This window comes from Lacerta agilis, chromosome 6 (genome assembly GCF_009819535.1).
Source record: "Lacerta agilis isolate rLacAgi1 chromosome 6, rLacAgi1.pri, whole genome shotgun sequence".
Classification (NCBI taxonomy): Eukaryota; Metazoa; Chordata; class Lepidosauria; order Squamata; family Lacertidae; genus Lacerta; species Lacerta agilis.
The window spans coordinates 47,468,847-47,489,104 of record NC_046317.1 but is presented as its reverse complement, the minus strand read 5'-3'; the positions used below and the strand labels follow the sequence as shown (position 1 = coordinate 47,489,104).

The 20,258-nt window shown below is 41.9% G+C and overlaps 1 protein-coding gene and 1 long non-coding RNA gene across 3 annotated transcripts; one reads left to right on the top strand and one right to left on the bottom strand.

Moving 5' to 3' along the window:
• Positions 1-2,484: 2,484 nt before the first annotated feature.
• SLC16A4 (solute carrier family 16 member 4) lies at positions 2,485-17,602 on the bottom strand. 2 transcript variants are annotated; one of them, XM_033152450.1, is made up of 8 exons: positions 17,237-17,602; positions 15,753-15,885; positions 14,717-14,827; positions 13,908-14,069; positions 12,790-13,350; positions 10,835-11,046; positions 9,209-9,302; positions 2,485-2,856 (listed from the first exon to the last, which is right to left on the bottom strand). In XM_033152450.1, exons 1-8 carry the CDS (start codon positions 17,345-17,347, stop codon positions 2,729-2,731), a joined length of 1,512 nt encoding a protein of 503 aa, XP_033008341.1. In that variant the 5' UTR covers positions 17,348-17,602; the 3' UTR covers positions 2,485-2,728. The 2 variants fall into 2 exon arrangements, with proteins under 2 accessions (XP_033008341.1, XP_033008340.1); XM_033152449.1 differs by having other exon boundaries at positions 2,486-2,856; positions 14,717-14,860; positions 17,237-17,598.
• Positions 8,285-12,224, top strand: LOC117048518. The gene is made up of 3 exons (XR_004426852.1): positions 8,285-8,425; positions 10,838-10,936; positions 11,544-12,224. It is a non-coding gene; the product is annotated as an uncharacterized LOC117048518 (long non-coding RNA).
• Positions 17,603-20,258: the final 2,656 nt, after the last annotated feature.

Genomic DNA, 20,258 nt, shown 5'->3' with positions numbered 1-20,258 from the left:
CAAGATTGTAAAGTAGCTGAGTTCTAGCACTATGAAACGGTCAGTTGCACATCAGATAAATTAGCATTATGTCTACAGTGAATAAATGCACAAGAAAATACATTTGAAAAGGAAGTTGCCACGAAGGAGATGGCTCTTTAAACTAGTTGTGGAATGTTTGTCTTCTTTGATGACAGATGAGAAGCAGTGTACAGAAAAAGAGTGACCAATACTACATTATGGTGTAGTTGACGGCACATCGTGTATTTATTAGCAGTAGATCATATGAAAAACAGCTGCTCTAGTTTCATGCACACATACACATTCTGGTGAGGACAGGGAGCTGATGATTCCATGGATGCATTGGCTACACACAGCCCTGAAAATAGCTAGCAAATGAGCTATCACCCAAAGTAAAGAAGAAGTGTGTGTCTGTACATAAACACAAACAACAGAAACTAGACTGGTTTTGCCATCTTAGTGCCACTTAATGTTTAGGTGGAAGGTATAGGGTGCTTTTGAGATGAAGCAAGATTTTTGGCCATAATTAGTTTTCATATTGACATGCTGATGTTGAAAGTCTGAGATCAGTGCATTTCCCTGGAACATGTTGGAATAAACTGGATATCTGTTTTGGTGTCCTTGCCCAACTTGGGATTGCTGGTGATGTGGTTCCCTTCTGTATCTTTTTGTCTGCAGTTCAACACCACTCTACCTCTATTTAGTAGAAGCACCTTCAGATCTGGCCTGTAAACTTAACAGCAAAGTGTCAAGTCTAGGTAAATATGAATGATCCCAGTTTCCTTCGTATCTTTGTTGCATTTGCATGTTTTTCTGTTCAGCTCGTTCCATTATCTTACTGATACATCTTTAGTAGCATAGTTAATCAGACCAACTCAAATGAAACTAAGATCAGCAGGCCACCTATTTTAGTGCTGTCTGTTACCAGCCTGCACAATGAAAGACTTAGCAAGTCAAACCCAGCACACCCGTCATGAAAGGTGATCCACTTGGCCGCGATAAAACTAGTGTCTGGAACTGGGAAAGTAGATTGCAAGTGTGTGACAAGCCACAATTCCTGTCTGTAGGGATACATTAGATTTTTAGCTGGAGTTTCCTGAGATCTTATACAAAAGTATGCACCATATTATTGGCTTGTGCCACCTTACAGGGTTTAATACCTCACATTTTGGTCAGTTCACCCTCATGGATAGGAAGTTTTAAATGCCTGCATGAAGTTAAATAAAAATGGTAATTCTCTCTGTGCATCCCATTCCATTGGGAAGACAATTTGAGTAGCAGCATTTTGTACAAGGATAGATACTCCATTGTTGCCATCAAGTGGATATTTGCTGGTGGGGTATTCACAGGGGTGATAAGCAAGTGGATACTTCATTCTTGCTGCCTGGAAAAATGTTCTCACATGGAACCACTTGACATGTTACAAACTTCCTACATGAAAGAACATTTATTTATATTTGGTATAAGAATTATTACATTTTATAATCACTACTACTAATAGGTGGGAAATTACCTCACACCAGGTGATACTTCTGTCCCTGGCACTTTGTGCTGTGTACTCTGATTGGTAGTGTCTTAGGCAGAGATTTCCCCTGCCACTGAATCACCTACTGTTTGACTTTTAACATTGGAAATGGGAGGTATTGAATCTGGGACCTGCATGAAAAGCATGTGCTTCACTTCTGAGCTATGGTCCCTTCCCATACAATACGAAACATGAGTGTCTCAGTCTTAAGTATATGCCAAGAAGTGGTGATTTGTGTGTTTATGTACATGCAGCAAAATGTGTGTGTGATGCTCAGAAATGACTCTGGGCATTTGTAACCTTTGAACTAAACAAATTAAGGGGCCTGTTCGCAGATTTCCTTCTTCATTTTGTGTGATAGCCCCTGTAGGTCATCAGAAGTGACATGACCGTTGATCTTTTTCTGGCTCTTGTTTCCTTTTGAGTATAGGAAATATGCTTTCCTGTAGCATATAGAATAACAGGTTTACATATGGAAGCTTGTTCATTCTCAAACTATTATCCCACCCCCATTAAGCCACTTTTAACATAACCTAAAAGGCCAATATACCATATTCTGTAATGAAAAGGTCTATTGCACCAATATATGGTACTTGATAAAATTTGAAACTTGATGACTATGGTTAACTTACTCTCTAATCCTTTCTAGGAGACGGTGTAGTGAGAGCCAGCAGTGTTGTCTTCTGTCCAGATTCTGAAGACAGTTTGTATTTCGCAAATTACTGTTGAAATGGAATTGACTTTCGGAGGCAGGAGGGGGCATTCACTGTTAAATGTTTTTCATCCCCTTAAGCAGCTTTTCCTTCTTGGGTTTTCTGCTTACTCTTTAAGTAGTGACCTCTTTCACACTTTTAGGTTGCTAGTATTTGGAACTTCAGAGGTGAGTTAGCTTTTCCTGTGTTTGGGGATATTGGGAAGGAATGGGATACCAGGCTTGTTAGACTTTGTGGTAAAAACTCGGTTTTATGGCAGAGGCATTCAGCTGTATGTTCAGGATTTGAAGGTATACTTAATTTCAGTTTTCATAGTATATAAATTTACTATCACACTGGTATGTTAAGGCAAAACAGCTTCAAAAGGATATCTTTTGGAAAAGTCCTTTAATTTATTTCTTTTTATTACATAGTCAACAAAGTATTATAAATGTTACATGACATGGCTTCTTCCTATTGCTGCAGAATTTTGCTTGCTTATGTAGTCAGTTCAGCTTTTTTCTTGCCTCCATTTTTGGGCTACTGGTGCAAGGAATAGTGAAAGGGAAGAAACAAGGTAACAGCTGCCCGCAAAAATGAAGGAGTAAGCATATGTCTGAGTATAATCATGTAGCCAACCTGTAGGAGGGAATCAGGGTTCAGTTACTTACATTTTTGATTTCAGTTAAATATCACTTCATTTCCTACAACATTACTACTGCAGAGCTTATATAGAAGGGCCAAGGGAAATAGTTGAGAGTTTAAATGTTTATTCTGCAAGAGTATAAAATTCCACAGTACAATACTCAAGATTATTTTTGTCCCACCCAAAGCATTTGTTGTACAATACATTTTGGAGCATGAAACAAACACCAGTCTGACCACACAGCAATCAGATGAGATACACTATTACTTTGGTGTACTATACATAAAGGTAAAGGTAAAGGGACCCCTGACCATTAGGTCCAGTTGCGGACGACTCTGGGGTTGCGGCATTCATCTCACTTTATTGGCCGAGGGAGCCAGTGTACAGCTTCCGGGTCATGTGGCCGGCATGACTAAGCTGCTGGCGAACCAGAGCAGCGCACGGAAATGCCGTTTACCTTCCCACCGGAGCGGTACCTATTTATCAAACTGCTAGGTTGGCAGGAGCAGGGACTGAGCAACGGGAGCTCACCCCATCGCGGGGATTCGAACCGCCGACCTTCTGATTGTCAAGCCCTAGGCTCTGTGGTTTAGACCACAGCGCCATCCGTGTCCCGTACTATTTGTTGTTTAGTCGTCTTAGTCGTGTTCAACTCTCTGTGACCCCATGAACCAGAGCATAGTCTGGTATAGTCCCATACTGTACGTAAATACATACATACATACAAATAAATAAATAAATAAATAAATAAATAAATAAATAAATCCCTGTGGCCTTTTTAAAGTACCGTCTAGCAGTTTTTCTCTGAGGAATATTTTTGTCCTCTGCCAAGATGTTCTTAAAATGTGCCACCAGAGGGCCCACTCTTTTTTCTTCACTGGAATACTAGATTCTGTTTCAAGGTATTCTGAAACGAACTCCCAAAAGAGGACTGTTTATACAGATTTCCATTCATGGGGTGCTTCCACATGCAAGTAGATCTACCCCATTCAGGGGCCAATGGGCATTCAGAGGCAGGCTCCATTTAGCTATCAAGGCTAGTAGTTGCTGATGGAGTTTTATGAATCTGGTTTTTCTGTGCAGTTCTATGCTGCTTTACTTTGGAAATAAGTCTTAACTGTGTTCTGTGGGGCTTATTTCCAGGAAAGTGTGCATGGGATTGCACTCTTACCCCGTAAGTTAACTGTATTATATGAAAGAGTACTCCCTTCTGAATCTACGGTGTATCCATTTTGCTGATTGACTCCATGAAATAATTACAGTGGTGCCCCGCTAGACGAATGCCTTGCTAGACGAAAAACTCGCTAGACGAAGGCATTCGTATAGCGGAAGGCTGCCCCACTAGACGAAAAAGTCTATGGGGCTGCCTCGCAAGACGAAAAATTTTCATCTTTTTTTTTTTTCGTTTTGCGGAGCGCGGCTGTCATTGCCGCTCCGCAAGATGAAAAACCCGCTAGACGAAAATTTTCGCAGAATGAATTATTTTCGTCTAGCGGGGCACCACTGTACTTTTTTATCAACTTCCTCTACACCATGCATAATTTTACAAACCTCTTTTATGCCACACCATAATCAACTTCTCCCACCAAACTAAAACACCTTAAATCCTTAAATCTTTATTTTAGGGAAGTTTATCCAGCCCCCTATCATTTCAGTTGTTGTTTTCTGTACCCCTTCCAGTCCTTTTTGAATTGTACACAATATTGCAAATGCTGCCACACTAGATTTATACCAAAGAGAGAGAAAGAGACCATTTTAGTTCTTTTCCTAATAATACTCAGCATTTCGTGTTTTATTGCTACTATGTCCTGAGCTGACCTTTTCAGTGAGCTGTGCACTCAGGCAAATGCATTTTTCCCTCATTAGTTTCAGTTAAGATCCCATTGCTGTGTATAAGAAGTTTTGCACTTACTCAGAATTGCCTTTGCTATTCTTCTGTTGGTCATTCACCCAGTTTAGAGAGCTCTTTCTAAAGTTCGTCAAACCTGTGTTCAGTTTCACCACCCTGAGTAATTTTGTGTTATCCACAGTCCTGGCAGCTCCACTGCTCACCCTTGACTCCAGGTTTATGAAGTTAAATAGCATCGGCCTGAACGCAGATCCTTTGAGTACCCCACTGCTCCATTGTGAGAACCATCTTTGTACTTTATACTTTTGCCTTCCTGCTCTTTAGCCATGTTAGCAGTTCAGATCATCCCCTTATCTTAAGCTAAGTTTACTTTGCCTTTTGTGACACTATATTGGCTGTATGATTTCTCCTAGCTGCTGCTTTTGACCCAAATAATTCTAATTTGATTTTAGTCTTTTAACTTGATTGCCACACACACACACACACACACAAAATTAGCCACCTTGAAAGTGCTAGTAAAAGGGGTGCTATCAGTGACCAATATATGCATGTTCAGTAATTTCATGTTTTGCTTTTAAGAACTCTCAGGTAATGTGACTGGGTTGCGCTCCAGTGAATTGTTAATTTGTAATTTGTCAGTTACAGGTAGGTAGCCGTGTTGGTCAAAACAAAATAAAAAATAAAAAAAATCCTTCCAGTAGCACCTTAGAGACCAACTAAGTTTGTTCTTGGTATGAGCTTTCGTGTGCATGCACACTTCTTCAGATACACTGAAACAGAAGTCACCAGACCCTTATATATAGTGAGAGAGTGGGGAGGGGTATTACTCAGAAGGGTGGTGGGAATGGGTGATTGGCTGATAGGTGTGGAAAACCTGTTGACGACTGTTAACGACTGTCAGCAGGTTTTCCACACCTATCAGCCAATCACCCATTGGGTCTGGTGACTTCTGTTTCAGTGTATCTGAAGAAGTGTGCATGCACATGAAAGCTCATACCAAAAACAAACTTAGTTGGTCTCTAAGGTGCTCCTGGAAGGAATTTTTTTATTTTTTATTTTGCTGTAATTTGTCAGTTAGCTTTAAACATCTTCATTTGTTGCCTGTATTGACACAGCTCTCAAATGCCCTCCAAGATAACAATAGATTCTGATTTGGATCTCTGCAGCTTCTACCACAGTGACTAGTGATGCAAAGATTCCGTTTAGCCCAGGGGTCCCCAAACTAAGGCCCGGGGGCCGGATGCGGCCCAATCGCCTTCTACATAAGTAGAGAATGTGTGCTTTTATTTAAAATGCATCTCTGGGTTATTTGTGGGGCATAGGAATTCGTTCATTTCCCCACCCCACCCCCCAAAAATATAGTCCAGCCCCCCACAAAGTCTGAGGGACAGTGGACCGGCCCCCTGCTGAAAAAGTTTGCTGACCCCTGGTTTAGCCTCTGCAATCTCCCTCTCATTCAGTTCTTCTTTTACGCCTTTCATTAAGGTGCTATGTCTCCCTGGTTGGTTCCTGCACCTGCTGCATTTAAATACATGTTTTGCATTTACATACATGTTTTGCTCATGCCTTTAGCAGTTTTCTCTTCATTGCTTTAATTGTTTGCTTTCTTGTTGCTTGATCCCCCTCCCCCCCGGGTCCATTAGGGCAAGTCTTTCGCTTTTAAAAGTGCAGGTAGCCAGTGTAGTACCCTTCAGTAGCTACTGGACTACAGCTCCCATCAGCCCCAGGCAGCATGACCAATGTTCAGGGATGGTGGGTGTTGTAGTTAACAACATTTGGAGGGCACCAAGTTGCCTCTTTCTTCACGCTGTTGTTTAACCATGCCAGTATCCTGTTGGACTTATATGCCACAGGTTAGAAAAGGAAAGGACATTTTATCTTGAGTTTCTATTACAATGGTTTTAAACAAACTCCAAGGTTACTGAAGGGATTTGGCCATCCTTTCAACTTCCATTTTATGTTTTCAATTCTGCCTGCTACATAAGTCATGAGGCAACATCTAGCCATTTTGAAAAACAGATCGAAGACTAAAATCACACGCAAAGCAGGCAACTCGGGGCAGAGGTAAAAAGCATAGCAGCTTCCTGGAGATGAGCACCAGCAAAGGCCTGGGAACACAAATGTGTTTTTAGAAGTTACCAAAATGACATTAACTTTGGCATTTTCCTGAACTCAGAGGGCATGTGGTTCCACAACACGAGCACTACCACAGGAAATGTGAAACCACCCAGTTCCAGGAATGTGAATGTGGGGTTGTAGGTGTGCTTCCCCATCCACATTCTCACCCAGTCATGCAGGACTAAAGACAGCTTGAGGTGAAAGTCTCTCCTAGTTGGCAATGAAATTTGCCAGCGTTACAGGACAAGCCAGCATTGGCTGGTTGCCTGGGCAAATGGGATTTGTTTTCTCTTTTCTCCCCCCCCCCTTCTCTTTCTCCATCTATCACAAGCAGGCTGCTCAGAGGGCAACAAGGTGCCTTTGTTTTCTCCCTTGTGTTTAGTCCTTTTGCTAAATCTCACTTGGTGTGTGGTGCTGTGACATCATTAAGTGTGTATATTTGTTAGGTTGCTATGCCCTCCAACAGGTTCCCAGAGCATTTTCTGATAGCAAACTGTGGCTAACTGCATTGCTTTCTTCTTAGAAAATGCTTCATAGTACATTGCTCCAGATAATTGTTTTCTTTCTATTTAGAGGTGACATGACAAGGGTCTTGTGTTCAGGTTTCTATAGTCTGGTGTAGCGTTCGTGGGACTTTATAACCTTTTGGAAATTTGTATTTCTGGTTTTGAATGGGTCTGTTACCACCTTAAAAATCAAACAAGTCAAGTACATTGAATGTCACAGAAATATTAAAGGGGTCTTGTATTCCTCTAGTCCCTGCAAGGGCAGAAAGGGAGAGCCAACATTGGGTACCCACTTCCTGCTGCTATGGAAATCTCTACAGGGTGTTGGGAGCAGACCAAGGGAAGAATTGGATCCAAATCCTTTTTAGTCCCCTGACACTCTCTCAATCTAGGGAGGAAATTCAGCCCTATAGCTGGCACAATGAGAGTGCTCCTCCACCTTTTCTCTCACCTTGCTGGCAAGACCGAGCAGGAAAGTAGATGTGACTGTTTGTTTGCCTTCCATTCTCCTTATAAAAAAGGATTCCAGCCTCATTGAATTCAGCGGGGCTTACATCTCAATAGGCATGCAAGGGATTTGAACTGCCCATGTCTGAATATAGAGGTTATTTCCCCACCCCCCGCCCAGCTTTTCTGGATTATCTGTCATTTTGTTCCTGGCTGCTTCCTATGCTGCTGCAACTTGCTTGCCTAACAGGTACATATGTTCCTTTTACTGGTGTGTCAGTTACATGCTAGAGATGTATTAATTTTTTTCCAGGGGGATGAGGCAAAGGAACCCTTTATCACATGGGGCTGTGAGACGGGATTTAGGGCCTTATTCCATGATCATAATTTACCCTGATGTGCCAATTAATTCTATTCCAGAGCACAGAAAAGGCAAAGACAAAGTAGGGGAAAAGCTAGTCCATGGGAATAACCAACACAATTCCCCCCAGACGTTGTTGAACTCCCAACTCCTATCAGCCTCAGCCAGCGTGGCCAGTGAGCAGTGACGATGCAGCTCAACACTATTCTGACTACCCCTGGAATGGACAGTCTAGGGAAGACCGTGAGAGCGAGAGAGGGCCAGGGCTGTGAAGAAGGAAGGTAGGAGGCAAATACCCAGCCTGCAGCAATTGTGAGCAATATTTTTCCTTACTATTGTTATTTATATTGCATTATACATGTACCTGGCGTTTCACAAAGGTGAAGAGAGGTTGCTTTCCCAAAGGGCTTTACAATAGACAAAAGGGAAACAGAGGAAGTGGAAGGATATGAGATTGTTTAACTTTTAAACAGATGGTGCTACACAGTTGCTGCTGCTTATTTCCCTTGTGGGTGGGCAACAGTTCACTGTTACTTCCTAAGGATTTTTCCCCCTTCTAAAGAGCTTGTACCCCACAGGCAAGAGGAAGGATTAAAAACACAAATGCATGCTTTATTTTCCTTTTCCACACACCTTGAACAGGGTTAAGGAAAACCCTTTTTTGTGTGCTTACTTTTACTATACAATGAATGAAAGTCCATAAATAGTCTGTTGATAGTGTTTTGGAGGGGAAAACCCAGTACAGAATTAGGGTTGAATCCAATGAAGTCATTGTGTGAGTGGAACAGCTTAACACTTGTGCAACTGAGCTTTCCCTTCCTTCTCCTCTTCTAGTGGACTCCTTGCACCCTTTCAAATCTGCTGAGGGAAACATCAGAGCAGATATCGGGATGTGGAGCGGAAGCAGCTGGAGGAGGAGAGGGAAGGGAAATTCTGTGGCATGAGTGGAGGTCATTCAGTTTGTGCAGTGACATGGTTGGATACAAATTTTACTCAGCCTTGCTTTTGACAAGAAAGGAATTCTAGCCCTCTTTCAATGGAAGAAAGAGGTTGTTTTAAGTTACCTGCAATAGGAGGTCCAGCGAGGACTGCAGGGCCAGCAATGAATGAGGCATGTCCCAAAGCACTGTGGAATCTGGAGGCTCCTACAAACTCTACCTGTTGAAGCAATCAGTGTTAATTATTTATATGTTTTATAAATATTTTGTACACATTGTCCTCCATTTTGAATGGAGTTTGCATGTTGCCTTCATTTGCATGTTTACAAATACATTTTTAAAGATAATAATAAAAATAAACAATCTAGCCTCTGCAATTAAGCCATAGGTGACCAATCTCTGGCACAGCCAGTAGAGGGTTATGTGATGTGAAAGGCACATGGGTCTTTCTCTAGCATAGACTTGAGCGGGGGTGACAAACCTTTTCCAGCCAGAGGGCTACATCCTGACCCTTCACATACCCCAAGGGCTACTTTGGCACCTGATGCCCTTATGGTGATGTCAGGTGACAACTTCAAAAGAGCTCACTGTCGGCCCCAATCAGCTTCTTGGTGCCCACAGTGAGTCTTACTTTTTTCATTTGCAGATTCTGTTTGGATTCAAACTGCACCTACAGATGAAGACTTTTCTGTTGCAGACAGGCAAAGCTATCAACAAGGCCAGTCTACAGTAGAAAAATGTCCATTTACAGCAAGCATAGGTAAACTCGGCCCTCCAGATGTTTTGGGGCTACAATTCCTACCATCCTTGACCACTGGTCCTGTTAGCTAGGGATGATGGGAGTTGTAGTCCCAAAACATCTGGAGGGCCAAGTTTGCCTATGCCTGATTTACAGGTACATAACTACACTCACAGCAGACGTACAACTTCAGTTGGGCTTGCTTTCAGCAAGCCTCGTTTGATGAGGAACAATCTGAAGCACAGTTTAAGCTCCAGATCACAACCGTATGTTTACCTATCCACAGAGCAAATTAGGGTCTAATTTGTTCTGTGGTTTGGAAGTTCCCTATGCCTGGACTAGAGTCATATCTCTACTCCTCCCTGTTTATCCAGTGTTGTACCACTGCATTCTCCCCAGCTCAGTATATATTTGAGGTCAAACCAACCCAAGGCACAGTGGACTATAAATGTATGTAGCTTGCAGTAGAATGGAACAGTCTCATATTTTAGACCTGTGACATGCTTGCTAAAAAAGATTGCCCACCACATGTTTAAGCAATCTGAAATTAGAGGGGGTGAATATGAAGGGGATGATTTTCAGCAGGGAGAGGAGAGGGAAATCTAGACTGGGAGAACATTTCATATCAGAGCCCTACAGCTGATCCCCTCACCCTGCTCAAGTCAAAGGGGTTCAATTAAGCACACTTTCAAAAGTGTGACAAAAGTCATGTGTAGTTTGGTTCTGAGGCTGTACAGAATACTTGTTTAATTAATGCTTTGGAGGAAGAGTCACAGACTCAAAATGCATTGGGTCCAATCAAATAGATCTTCAGAGCACCTGTAAGGTTTTCTCTCTCATGTTCCTATGTATAAATGGAGCCTCAGGTATATCATGTTCAAAGCGTTTTTAATTTTCTGGTTTATCCTCCGCGTACTGAAGTAGGTGAAAGTTTTGGATGGGCTGTGCTTTATAAAAATTCTGGATCGCCTTGCTATTAGCCTTTTGATGATTAATTGCTTTCTTCTGCTTACCAGTACAGGAAGTAACAGAGCCATGTATCCACCACTGAAAATGGCAAAGACTACAGAATAGGTCATAAGTAATGGGAAGGTTGTGGCAAGAGGACACAGCAGGTTAGTGACACCACAAAAAATGAGGTACGTCTTGTGGTAATGATACTTCTTGATCCAGTTCTGATCTGCAATCCAACCAGAGAGCAAAAGGCTGACTGTCTCTGTTATACCTAAAGGGAAGCAGAAAAATAATGAATTTTCAAACTATTTATGTAGAATCTCTGATAAACACAGATAAAAGGTCAGAAAGGAAAGAGTTTGAACCCTTCTTTTGTTTCTGTAAAATACATGTGAAAATTCAAAATTTCAAGGCCAGAGGTTGGTGGCAGTTTACATGAAAAAAGAATGTTATTTCAATACCTTTTATTTCTTTAACATTTAATATTTCCTTGCAGAGATCTAATACTTTTTTTAAAAAAAGGCTTATGATTTAAAGAACAGTTAAGAACATACATTAAATATTGTCAGAAGAATCTTTCTAATTTGTCGATAAAATTGAGGATAGCTCGGTTGTATTTATTTGTGCAATTTTAAAATACCCCCCCAAAATAAAATAAAAACAGCTCAGATAACTTTCTGTCTTTTTTAAGCCACTTCTAATTTGGCTTACTTGGTATTCTTATGAAAACATCAGTGGCTCACATTGATTGTTTTTGTTTTTGTTCAGGACTAATTTGTTGATCTGATTAATTGAAAGGTAAGTGCCATCCATTAGAATTTTGTATTTCATCACTACCAATCGCCAACAGTGATATCCTGGTAATCTACCCATGGGGGGGGGGGGTCCTCAGGAATTTCCAGATTGTTGTATGCCATTTGTGAAATATTTTATGAACAAATACTAAAAATATTTTCAAAGCCCTGGCTGTCCTTTCCCCTCCTTTCATTTAACAACAAAGTATACTGGCTGCAGTCTAGCAAACTTGTTTATGTAGAAGATTACATGTATGCATGCAGCCAGTTGTTTTTTTGTTAAGAAAAAGTTTGCACATTTGAAATTATGGCCATTTGCCATTACCTTCAGTCTGCATGACCCATATTTTGTATCCCTGCTCAGTAACTAGCTTTCTTAAAACAGTCACTTAGTTGCATGGAATTGCTGGGTTAGGGCCCAAGTCTCCAACTCCTACCTCTCAAAATTGCTTGCTAAGTACATTTGCCACAGATGTTTACTCCCTTCATATGCCACTCTTGGTTTTTGGTTGGCAAATTTCAGATTGGAGGGAAGGGGAGTATTTTGGGTGGGTGACTGGATTTGGGCTTGGAACTTCTACTTGCTGATACCTATTATGTATCATTGTCTTACAATGGGAGAAAATGGCTTCATTTAATAAAGTCTTTTTAATTATTGGAGTTTGTTTCTTATTTCATAATACAAATATCAAATGAAGAGGGGAACAGATTCTGTTCAGAACAATTTACTTAGAAGTTGATAAAGACATTTTTTAAAATAGATGAGATGGCAGATTAAACACACCAGTTGGCATATAAAACACACATTTGAGAGAAAGAGATGAGATATAGTCTGTATTATTCAAAGTACTGTATTTACTATTAACAACACTCTTCTACATTCTTGATGGCTGCAGCACACCAAGGTCGATGTTTCTAGGGAGCTATTTATTAATCCAAAATCAGATTCAATTTTCCCAGTATCATTTCTGTTATGTTGTAATTTTTTTATCCTTTCTTGTATTGCTGTGAGATCTTTTCATAACTAATATTTTGATTTCATACTTAAAAACAACAAGTCTCTGGGTTGTTGTTTTTTAAAAGAGTTGTATGTTGAGCCATAAGCAGTTTTACATTTCTTTTATACAGGGATTAGTTTCTCTTCACCCAAAGTGAATTATTAGTGAAGCTGTCATGCAGAGATCTTAAGAAAGCCACTTTAAAAGTTGAGTTTTTCTTACCAGCCACTGAAATGATGTAAGCAGTATCCATTGGCTCGATGCCCAGTGTTTTAGCTCTGGCTGCAAGGTGGAAAGTAGGGATAAAGTAGGCTAGCTGGCTGAAGAGAAAAGACCATGTGAAAATGTAGAAGAAAGGGTTTTTTAGCTGGGAAAAATCAACATGGCATTGCTTGCAAGAAAAAGGCCGCGGCTTGGAATTTCCTTCCTTGTTTGTTGGAAAGCAGTTTTGATTACCATTCCGATTGGGATGTTTGTTCTTGTGGCTCCCGTCCTCTGGCACTTCAGAACATTTGTCGTTTTCTGGGGCTAATTGTACTCCAACCTGCTTTAGATTGTTCATACTGATGGATTCTTGATCGAGGGGATCTGCTCTGTTCGGTTCTATGGTGCCAGTTTTATCTAGGCTGTCTTCAATAGTCTCTACAATTTTTAGGTGCACAGCTGTTTGTTTGTCTTCATGTATAGTACTTAAAACTTTCATTTTCATCATATTAATCGGTCGTAGTAGCATGCTTGAAGGAACAAGGTTCAGCATCACGCCACCATATATCAGTAGGGCACCTAAATGATTAGACAGAGATTGAGATGTGACATTCTGTTGCAATAACAGGGAAATAGAAATGTTAATAAATTATATTAGCACTCCCTCTGAAGGAACATTTTTGGTGACTTTCAAAGGGTCTAAAATAAGTTAATTTTCAATCATGCTGGGAGAATTGGCATTCTTTAAGGCAAGATATCAGAGGCTTTTCTACTTCCTTCCCAGGACTCCCCAGGGAGTCTTCTTCCACTTGCAAAAGGTTTTCCTGGCTACGGAGATCATTTGGGCCTCTAATGACAAAGACATACGCAGGAGTACTCCAAAGCTATGCGCTTGTTCCTTTAAGGAGCAAAGTACACTCCCTCAGTGAGTGTACTCTCTGGACTTGACTGTGCATGTGGAAATGAATCTACTAATAAAGTGCCTTCCTGATCAGGAAGCTACCATGGTCAATAGTATAAAATGCCACTGAGAGATTGAATAAGAGTAGCAGGGTTGCACTCCCCAGTCCCACTCTCAAAGCCGATACATATAAGGTGGTAATTACAATGAAATTTGGGGAGTGAAAGCTACCAACCTTGCCATCCATACGTTTCTATCAGGACTTGAACAAATGGTGTTAGTATAACACTCAGTCCCATTCCTGAACGGCTGATTGCATTGGCTAGAGCCAGGCGTTTCTTGAAGTACTTGACAATCATCACAGCTGCTACCTGATACAAGCTAGCAAAACCCAATCCTAAAATGAAAAGAAACACATAAGAAAGATGCTCCTTCTCCTGGGCCCATCCGAAATCTTCTGTGAAGGGTGGTAGGCAACCCTAGATTTGGGTGCCACACAACGAAAGGAGAGGGAGGGAAGCTTCTGTTGTACAGGCTCAAGTCATTGGGTGAGTGCAACTATTTTGTTGGGTACAGCCCAAAATGTTAAATCTTGATATTTTAATAAGCAACAATATATTCAATTTCAAAAGTAATCTTAAGAGCTGACAAAAAGAACTCCAGATGATGTCTTTCTCACCTTCTTCAGTGTAATTCTTTTTTTTTTTTTTACGGGAGGGCACGTGCAACAAAACATTTTTGTCTTACCTACTGGGGCACACATGAATGAAAGGGGGCACTTCCCTGTAAGTGCCTCCAGTAGCCCAACAGATAGAGTACCTCCTTTTGATTATCCTTAACTTTTTCTAAATTGGGCCCTGTGTCTCAGCAGAGCAGGGAGACCATTATTCATTCTGGTGGGGAAGGCCTTTGCAAAAATAAACAAAAGCCCACCCAAAAATAAACCCACCCAACATTAGCCTGTCTGTTACTCAGTTTTTCTATTTCTAGTAAGACTTTTCTGTTATTGTGGCTGATTTTTAAACATGGTCAAGGTACACTCACCTGTCAGGAATCCCATAGACACACAAAGAAAGGGGATGTTTGTGGCCAATATGCTGATAAGACAACCAAAGCCAACCAGGCAAGCCCCAATCACTGATGCTGGTCGTTCTCCTATAATTTCACATACTATGGTTACCAGTGGTGCTGCAACAGAGAAGAAAAACAGCTTCATGGTCGCTTGGGGAAAGGGGTGCAACTGAAAGAAGGAGAGACTTGGAGGTAGGCATTTTTGCCAGTTTTAGAGCATATTGAACCTAGCATATGCTTAATTTTTGGAAACTATATAATAGAGCTGTCAAGAGAATGTTTGCTGCTGCCTAAACAGCTGAGGAAAAAAACTTGCTTCAACATGGCTGATGGGAGTAGTCCTTAATATTAGTGGACTTACTTATCACATGTACTTATCACTTAGCTTTTCTCCAGGGAGTTTGGAGTTGTATGCATGGCATTTCCCCTTTCTGTCCTTCTATGTGAGATAGATGAGGCTGACAGACAGTTATTAACTCAGTAAGTTCTGTGGGCAGCATGAAGATTTCAGCCCAGATGTCCCCAATTTAAGTCCGACGCTATCCACTACATCAGGGGTGTCCCAAAGGTACACTGGGATCTACTGGTTTATCTCTGGGCATTTTGTGGGAGACCAGCAGCAGTTTATGTCCTCCCTGGCTCCACTGGGGAGACCTTAGGGTTCAAGGAAAAAATGAAGTAGATCCCCTAAACCTGAAGTCTGCCACCATATTGACAGTGTGGATGCCGTTGATGTGCATCTATGCTAAACAGCAATTTACGCATTGTCTGTTCTTACATCCTGGTTATAATAGATGCTTATAAGCTTCCAAGTGTTTCAGGACTGCGGTATACATAGGTTAATGACAGTAGTTACTTAGGCTTTGCTTTCTTACTTATTGTAAGCAACCCACGGGGCAGCAAACAAATGCTGTAAGTGTGTAAAAAGTACCACTAAAAGTGTTTTGGGACTATTTCTTCAAATAAAGTATTTCCTCACCAAGTCGTATTCAACCGTATTTGTGCTAACCTGCTAGGAATCGAAGTGAGGACATGATGGAGCCAATCCAGCTGATTTGTTCAGAAGACCCGCCAACATGCTCTTGAAAGGCCACAAAGAAAATGGCAAAGTTTTTCGCTGTTCCCATTGTAGATACATTTACCTTAAAAGAAACAAAGCATCCAGTAAAATTGAAGCACATGAATTGCCTGCTGCCACTTGTCCCTCACCTACAGAATGTAGCATTTCCCATTTTTAGAATAACACCTGTTATTCCCCAGGCAAATTTGTGATGGCGTTTAACTTTGGACCACTCACAGTTGATGTGAAACTAAATGAAATGGTGCTGAACTCCAGCGAGATTTCCCCAAGTCCAGAAATTAGCTGACCTAGGAGAAAAAGTAGCCTGGGAGGGAGAGGAATGGGAAGAAGGGGATGGATGCTGCGGCATCCCCTCCCAACTTTCCACTTCTCATTCCCTGACCCACCCACTGTGTTCAATTTATGGCTGCTAAGCAAGCATTGAAAGACACACATTTGCAGCTGGTGGTCGAGTTCCATCCTGGCAAATTGAAAGGGAAATTCTGTTATGCATGAGTATTGAAAGTGTCCCATAGGCTGTGCACAAGGAAGTTCCCAAGGGGGAGAGTTCTTACTGGGAATGGCTTTACTAGGAGCGTCCTGTCAGTGCATACCAGCACTGAAAGGGAGTCCTACTTGCCAAGGAGCAATTGGGAGCACACTTTTAAGCTCAAGGTTGCTCCTTTTCAGCCATGTCTTTACCTGCCTACATAGGTCATCCAGTGTTGGGTAGATGGGTCTGGTCTGGGGAAATGTCTCACAGGCCATATTGGGACCCCTGCTGGGTCTGAGGTCTCCCCCCCCCCACCACTCTGTGATTACAAAATGTTAGGTGGGAGATTTAATCTCATGGCATGCACACCTCCCCTTAATATTTCTCTTCTTGGCTATTAATATGTTTTGGGGGGAGTTGAGCATTCAAATTCTATTCCTCCTCCTCCCCCCCGCTGCCCCCAATTTTATTCTGTGGCTTCTGAAAATGTACAGAGTGGCATTCAACTAAGTGGTTGCATGCATGGAACAAAGTCCACCTGTACAATGGAATGTCGCCCCTATGTACCCCTTGCACCCCCTTAAATTTGTGGGGAGAGTTAAACCCCAGAAAAGTCTTAGGGTGCACATAGGGGATAAGGACAGTAAAGCCTCATTGCATGTGTGGACCTCATTCCCTGTGCAAATACCCCCATTTTTTTTAAAAAAAAAATTTTTTTAACATATAATGCCATATACATAAAGATGAAGGACTGTAGCTCAGTGGTAGAGCATTAGTCTCCCATGCAGAAGATCTCATGTTCAATCCCTGGTGTCTCCTGTCTGAAACCCTGGAGAACCTCTACCAGTCAGTGTAGAGAATGCTGAGCTGGTTTGGTATAAGGCAGCTTCCTATGTCCCAAAACCAAACCTCCACAGACTAGGTCACATTTCTTACTTACCAGAAAAAAGTTAAGCATAACCATCCACCCCCAGCCTCCATCGGGAGCTTCTGCACCGGCATGTTGTTTGGTGCTTTCTTCAGCTTCTGGCTCACCCTCTGTTCTCTCCATTCCTGCTGCAGATTTGAGCTCTAGCAAGTAGCTGCAATTGACTTTGTCAAAGTGTTCTTACACCCAAAAGATAATAGTCCACATTGCTGACAAACCCTCAGAATAAAAGCTGCCATTGCTGCTTTAACACGGTCTGCAGTTTTTCAACTTAAACATTAACCCAATGTTTTTAAACACTAAAACGGTGGTATCACCCTAGTGAACAAGATGGACCTCTTAATTTTACTGCCTTTCTAGTTGTTTTTGACTGCTTTGACATTAAAAGAAATATATATCAGAGTGGTGTTTTTTTTTAAGCTCTGGTGGTTCAAGGTTTATGTTTTATCAGCTAACACTTTTGCAGCAAGATCCTTCTGCCTGACAAGGGAGGCCTTGGAAGTGAATGCCCTGTGTCAGAAACTGTCCTGCATTGTGAGTCATGCAACGGCTGCCTCTCAGGGAAAAACCTACTGAATCAAGCCTAGTTCATCCTGGGCAGGAAGTAACACAAAAAGGCTTGTCTCCATAGTGCTTTGCTGAAGCCTGGGCTCTAGCATGTCTTGCATGCTTTTTAATTCAAACTCCAGACTTCCCTTTCATCTTAATTGTGATTTGGTCTCAGCTCTTGGTTTCAGCATACACCTGGTGAGCAAAAAATTCAGGCATCCAATAGGCATTAGTTTAAGGAAACAGCCCCAGCACCTGAAAAGAAGGCTTGTGAGGACAAGAAGCAGTTGCTGTTCTTATGCACAGGGTTTTAAAGCAACTGCTTGCTGCCTCAACTAACTTCTACTAAGGTAAAGGTAAAGGTACCTCTGACCATTACGTCCAGTCGTGTCCAACTCTCGGGTTGTGGTGCTCATCTCGCGTTACTGGCTGAGGGAGCCAGCATACAGCTTCCGGGTCATGTGGCCAGCATGACTAAGCCACTTCTGGCAAACCAGAGCAGTGCACAGAAATGCTGTTTACCTTCCCGCCGGAGCAGTACCTATTTATCTACTTGCACTTTGACATGCTTTTGAACTGCTAGGTGGGCAGGAGCTGGGACCGAGCAACAGGAGCTCACCCCGTTGCGGGGATTCGAACTGCCGAACTTCTGATCAGCAAGCCCTAGGCTCTGTGGTTTAACCCACAGCGCCACCCGCGTCCCATACTAGGCCCTGCTTATTTACTAGCTTCCCCTGCTCGGGTCCCTCTCTCCACCAAGGTGGGCTAACAGCAGAGGCAGGAGCCTGGCCATGCCTCCCGCATTCTTCTTAATTCCTTCCTGCTAGAGGGTTCAGGATCAAGGCAGGATTCATTTATATAGAATCATTGAATTGTAGAGTCGGAAGGGACCACAAGGGCCATCTAGTTCATGAGTAGGCAAACTAAGGCCTGGGGGCCTATTAGCCCAATTGCCTTCTCAATCTGGCCCGCGGATGGTCTGGGAATCAGCGTTTTTTCACATGAGTATAATGTGTCCTTTTATTTAAAATGCCTCTGGGTTATTTGTAAGGCCTGCCTGGTATTTTAATATGAGTAGAATGTGTGCTTTTATTTAAAATGCATCTCTGGGTTATTTTTGGGGCATAGGAATTCATTCGTTGTTGTTTTTCAACATATAGTCCGCCCCCCCCCACACAAGGTTTGAGGGACAGTGGACCAGTCCCCTGCTGAAAAAGTTTGCTGACCCCAGTTCACCCTTCAATGCAGGAATCTTTTGCCCAACATAGGGCACGGTCCTGAGATTAAGAGTCTCATGCTCCACTGACTGAGCAGTCCCTTTTGTTCAGTGTTCCATTTTAAAGGCCTGCCTGCACCTGTAGAAGCTATAAAGAGAACCTACAGTCCCAGTGCCCCTACTAGGAAATGTGTGTTTGGACTAGTTATGCAGTGTTCTTTGGTATGAAAGTAAATAATTGCAAAATAACTGTGACAGGTCAAAACACTGGCCACTTCCTCTTAATGGCTCCGTTGTACCTTTAAAATAATAAACCCTGCATGTTTGAAGGTCAGCAGCTGAAACGTAGCTTCAGAGGAAGCCCTCTGTACCCTGATTATAAGAGTCTTGATATCATTGGCGAAAACAATGTATTTTTCCTACAAGTGGATTGAACCAGTGCCCCTGCCCTGGAGGTAAAGCCCTTGTCCTGGCTCACTTATTTTTTTTTTTTTTTAAGAAATGGCTCAGCATACCACCATCAGCATGATTTTTATTTATTTATAGATTACACAATAAAAACATTCTCTAGCATATGAAAAGGTAGATTGGTTGTCATCTTGAGGAATATGTGATATTTCCTTCTTTAAACAAGTATCCATAAAAAATAAATTTATTCAAGTATTCTAGGTTAGAAATGTGTTGTTGTTGTTGTTTTTTAAACTACAGAAATTTGATTAAGATTTATCCCCCTGGGGTAAACACTTCATTTTACAGCAGTTACATCCAAAATACAAGTTGGATTGTATTTTTCCTGCAGCTATCAGAGGCCCAACAGCAAGGAGCCTGTGTAGAATGTCAACTACTTCACATGGATTAGATTAAACTTGGACCTCCCATCATCCTTAGCTAGTGGTTAGGGGTGATGGGAGCTGTAGTCCAAAAACAGCTGAAGACCCAGATTTGGGAAACACTCTTATTAGATTAAAAAGGGAAATGGAGCAGAGGGTAATGAACCTTGGCATACTCAACTGCCACAAGGGACCCACTTTCCAGAACCTCCCTGCCAGGTAGGAACAATCAGGTCAGCTTTGAATCCAAACCCAGACAGATGGTCCAGGAAAATTTGGTTAATAAGGAAAGGCTGAAAGGAGAATCAACAGGATCACCTTCATCTTGTATTTTCTGGCGTAGTAATCTGCTAGAGCAGCCAATACATTTTACTGCAACTGGGATGGAAGCTAGATTGAAAAGGATAGTGTTTTGTGTCATGGTTATCCTGCTGCCCTC

Bases quoted from the DNA above. Each gene is read 5' to 3' on its own strand.
- SLC16A4 (XM_033152449.1), bottom strand. From the start codon at position 17,347: ATGGAGAGAACAGAGGGTGAGCCAGAAGCTGAAGAAAGCACCAAACAA. The intron at 15,886-17,236 runs GTAAGTAAGAAA...GTTTCTTTTAAG, and splicing joins TTATGCTTAACTTTTTTCTG to GTAAATGTATCTACAATGGG. The intron at 14,070-14,716 runs GTGAGTGTACCT...TTTTCATTTTAG, and splicing joins GTCTATGGGATTCCTGACAG to GATTGGGTTTTGCTAGCTTG.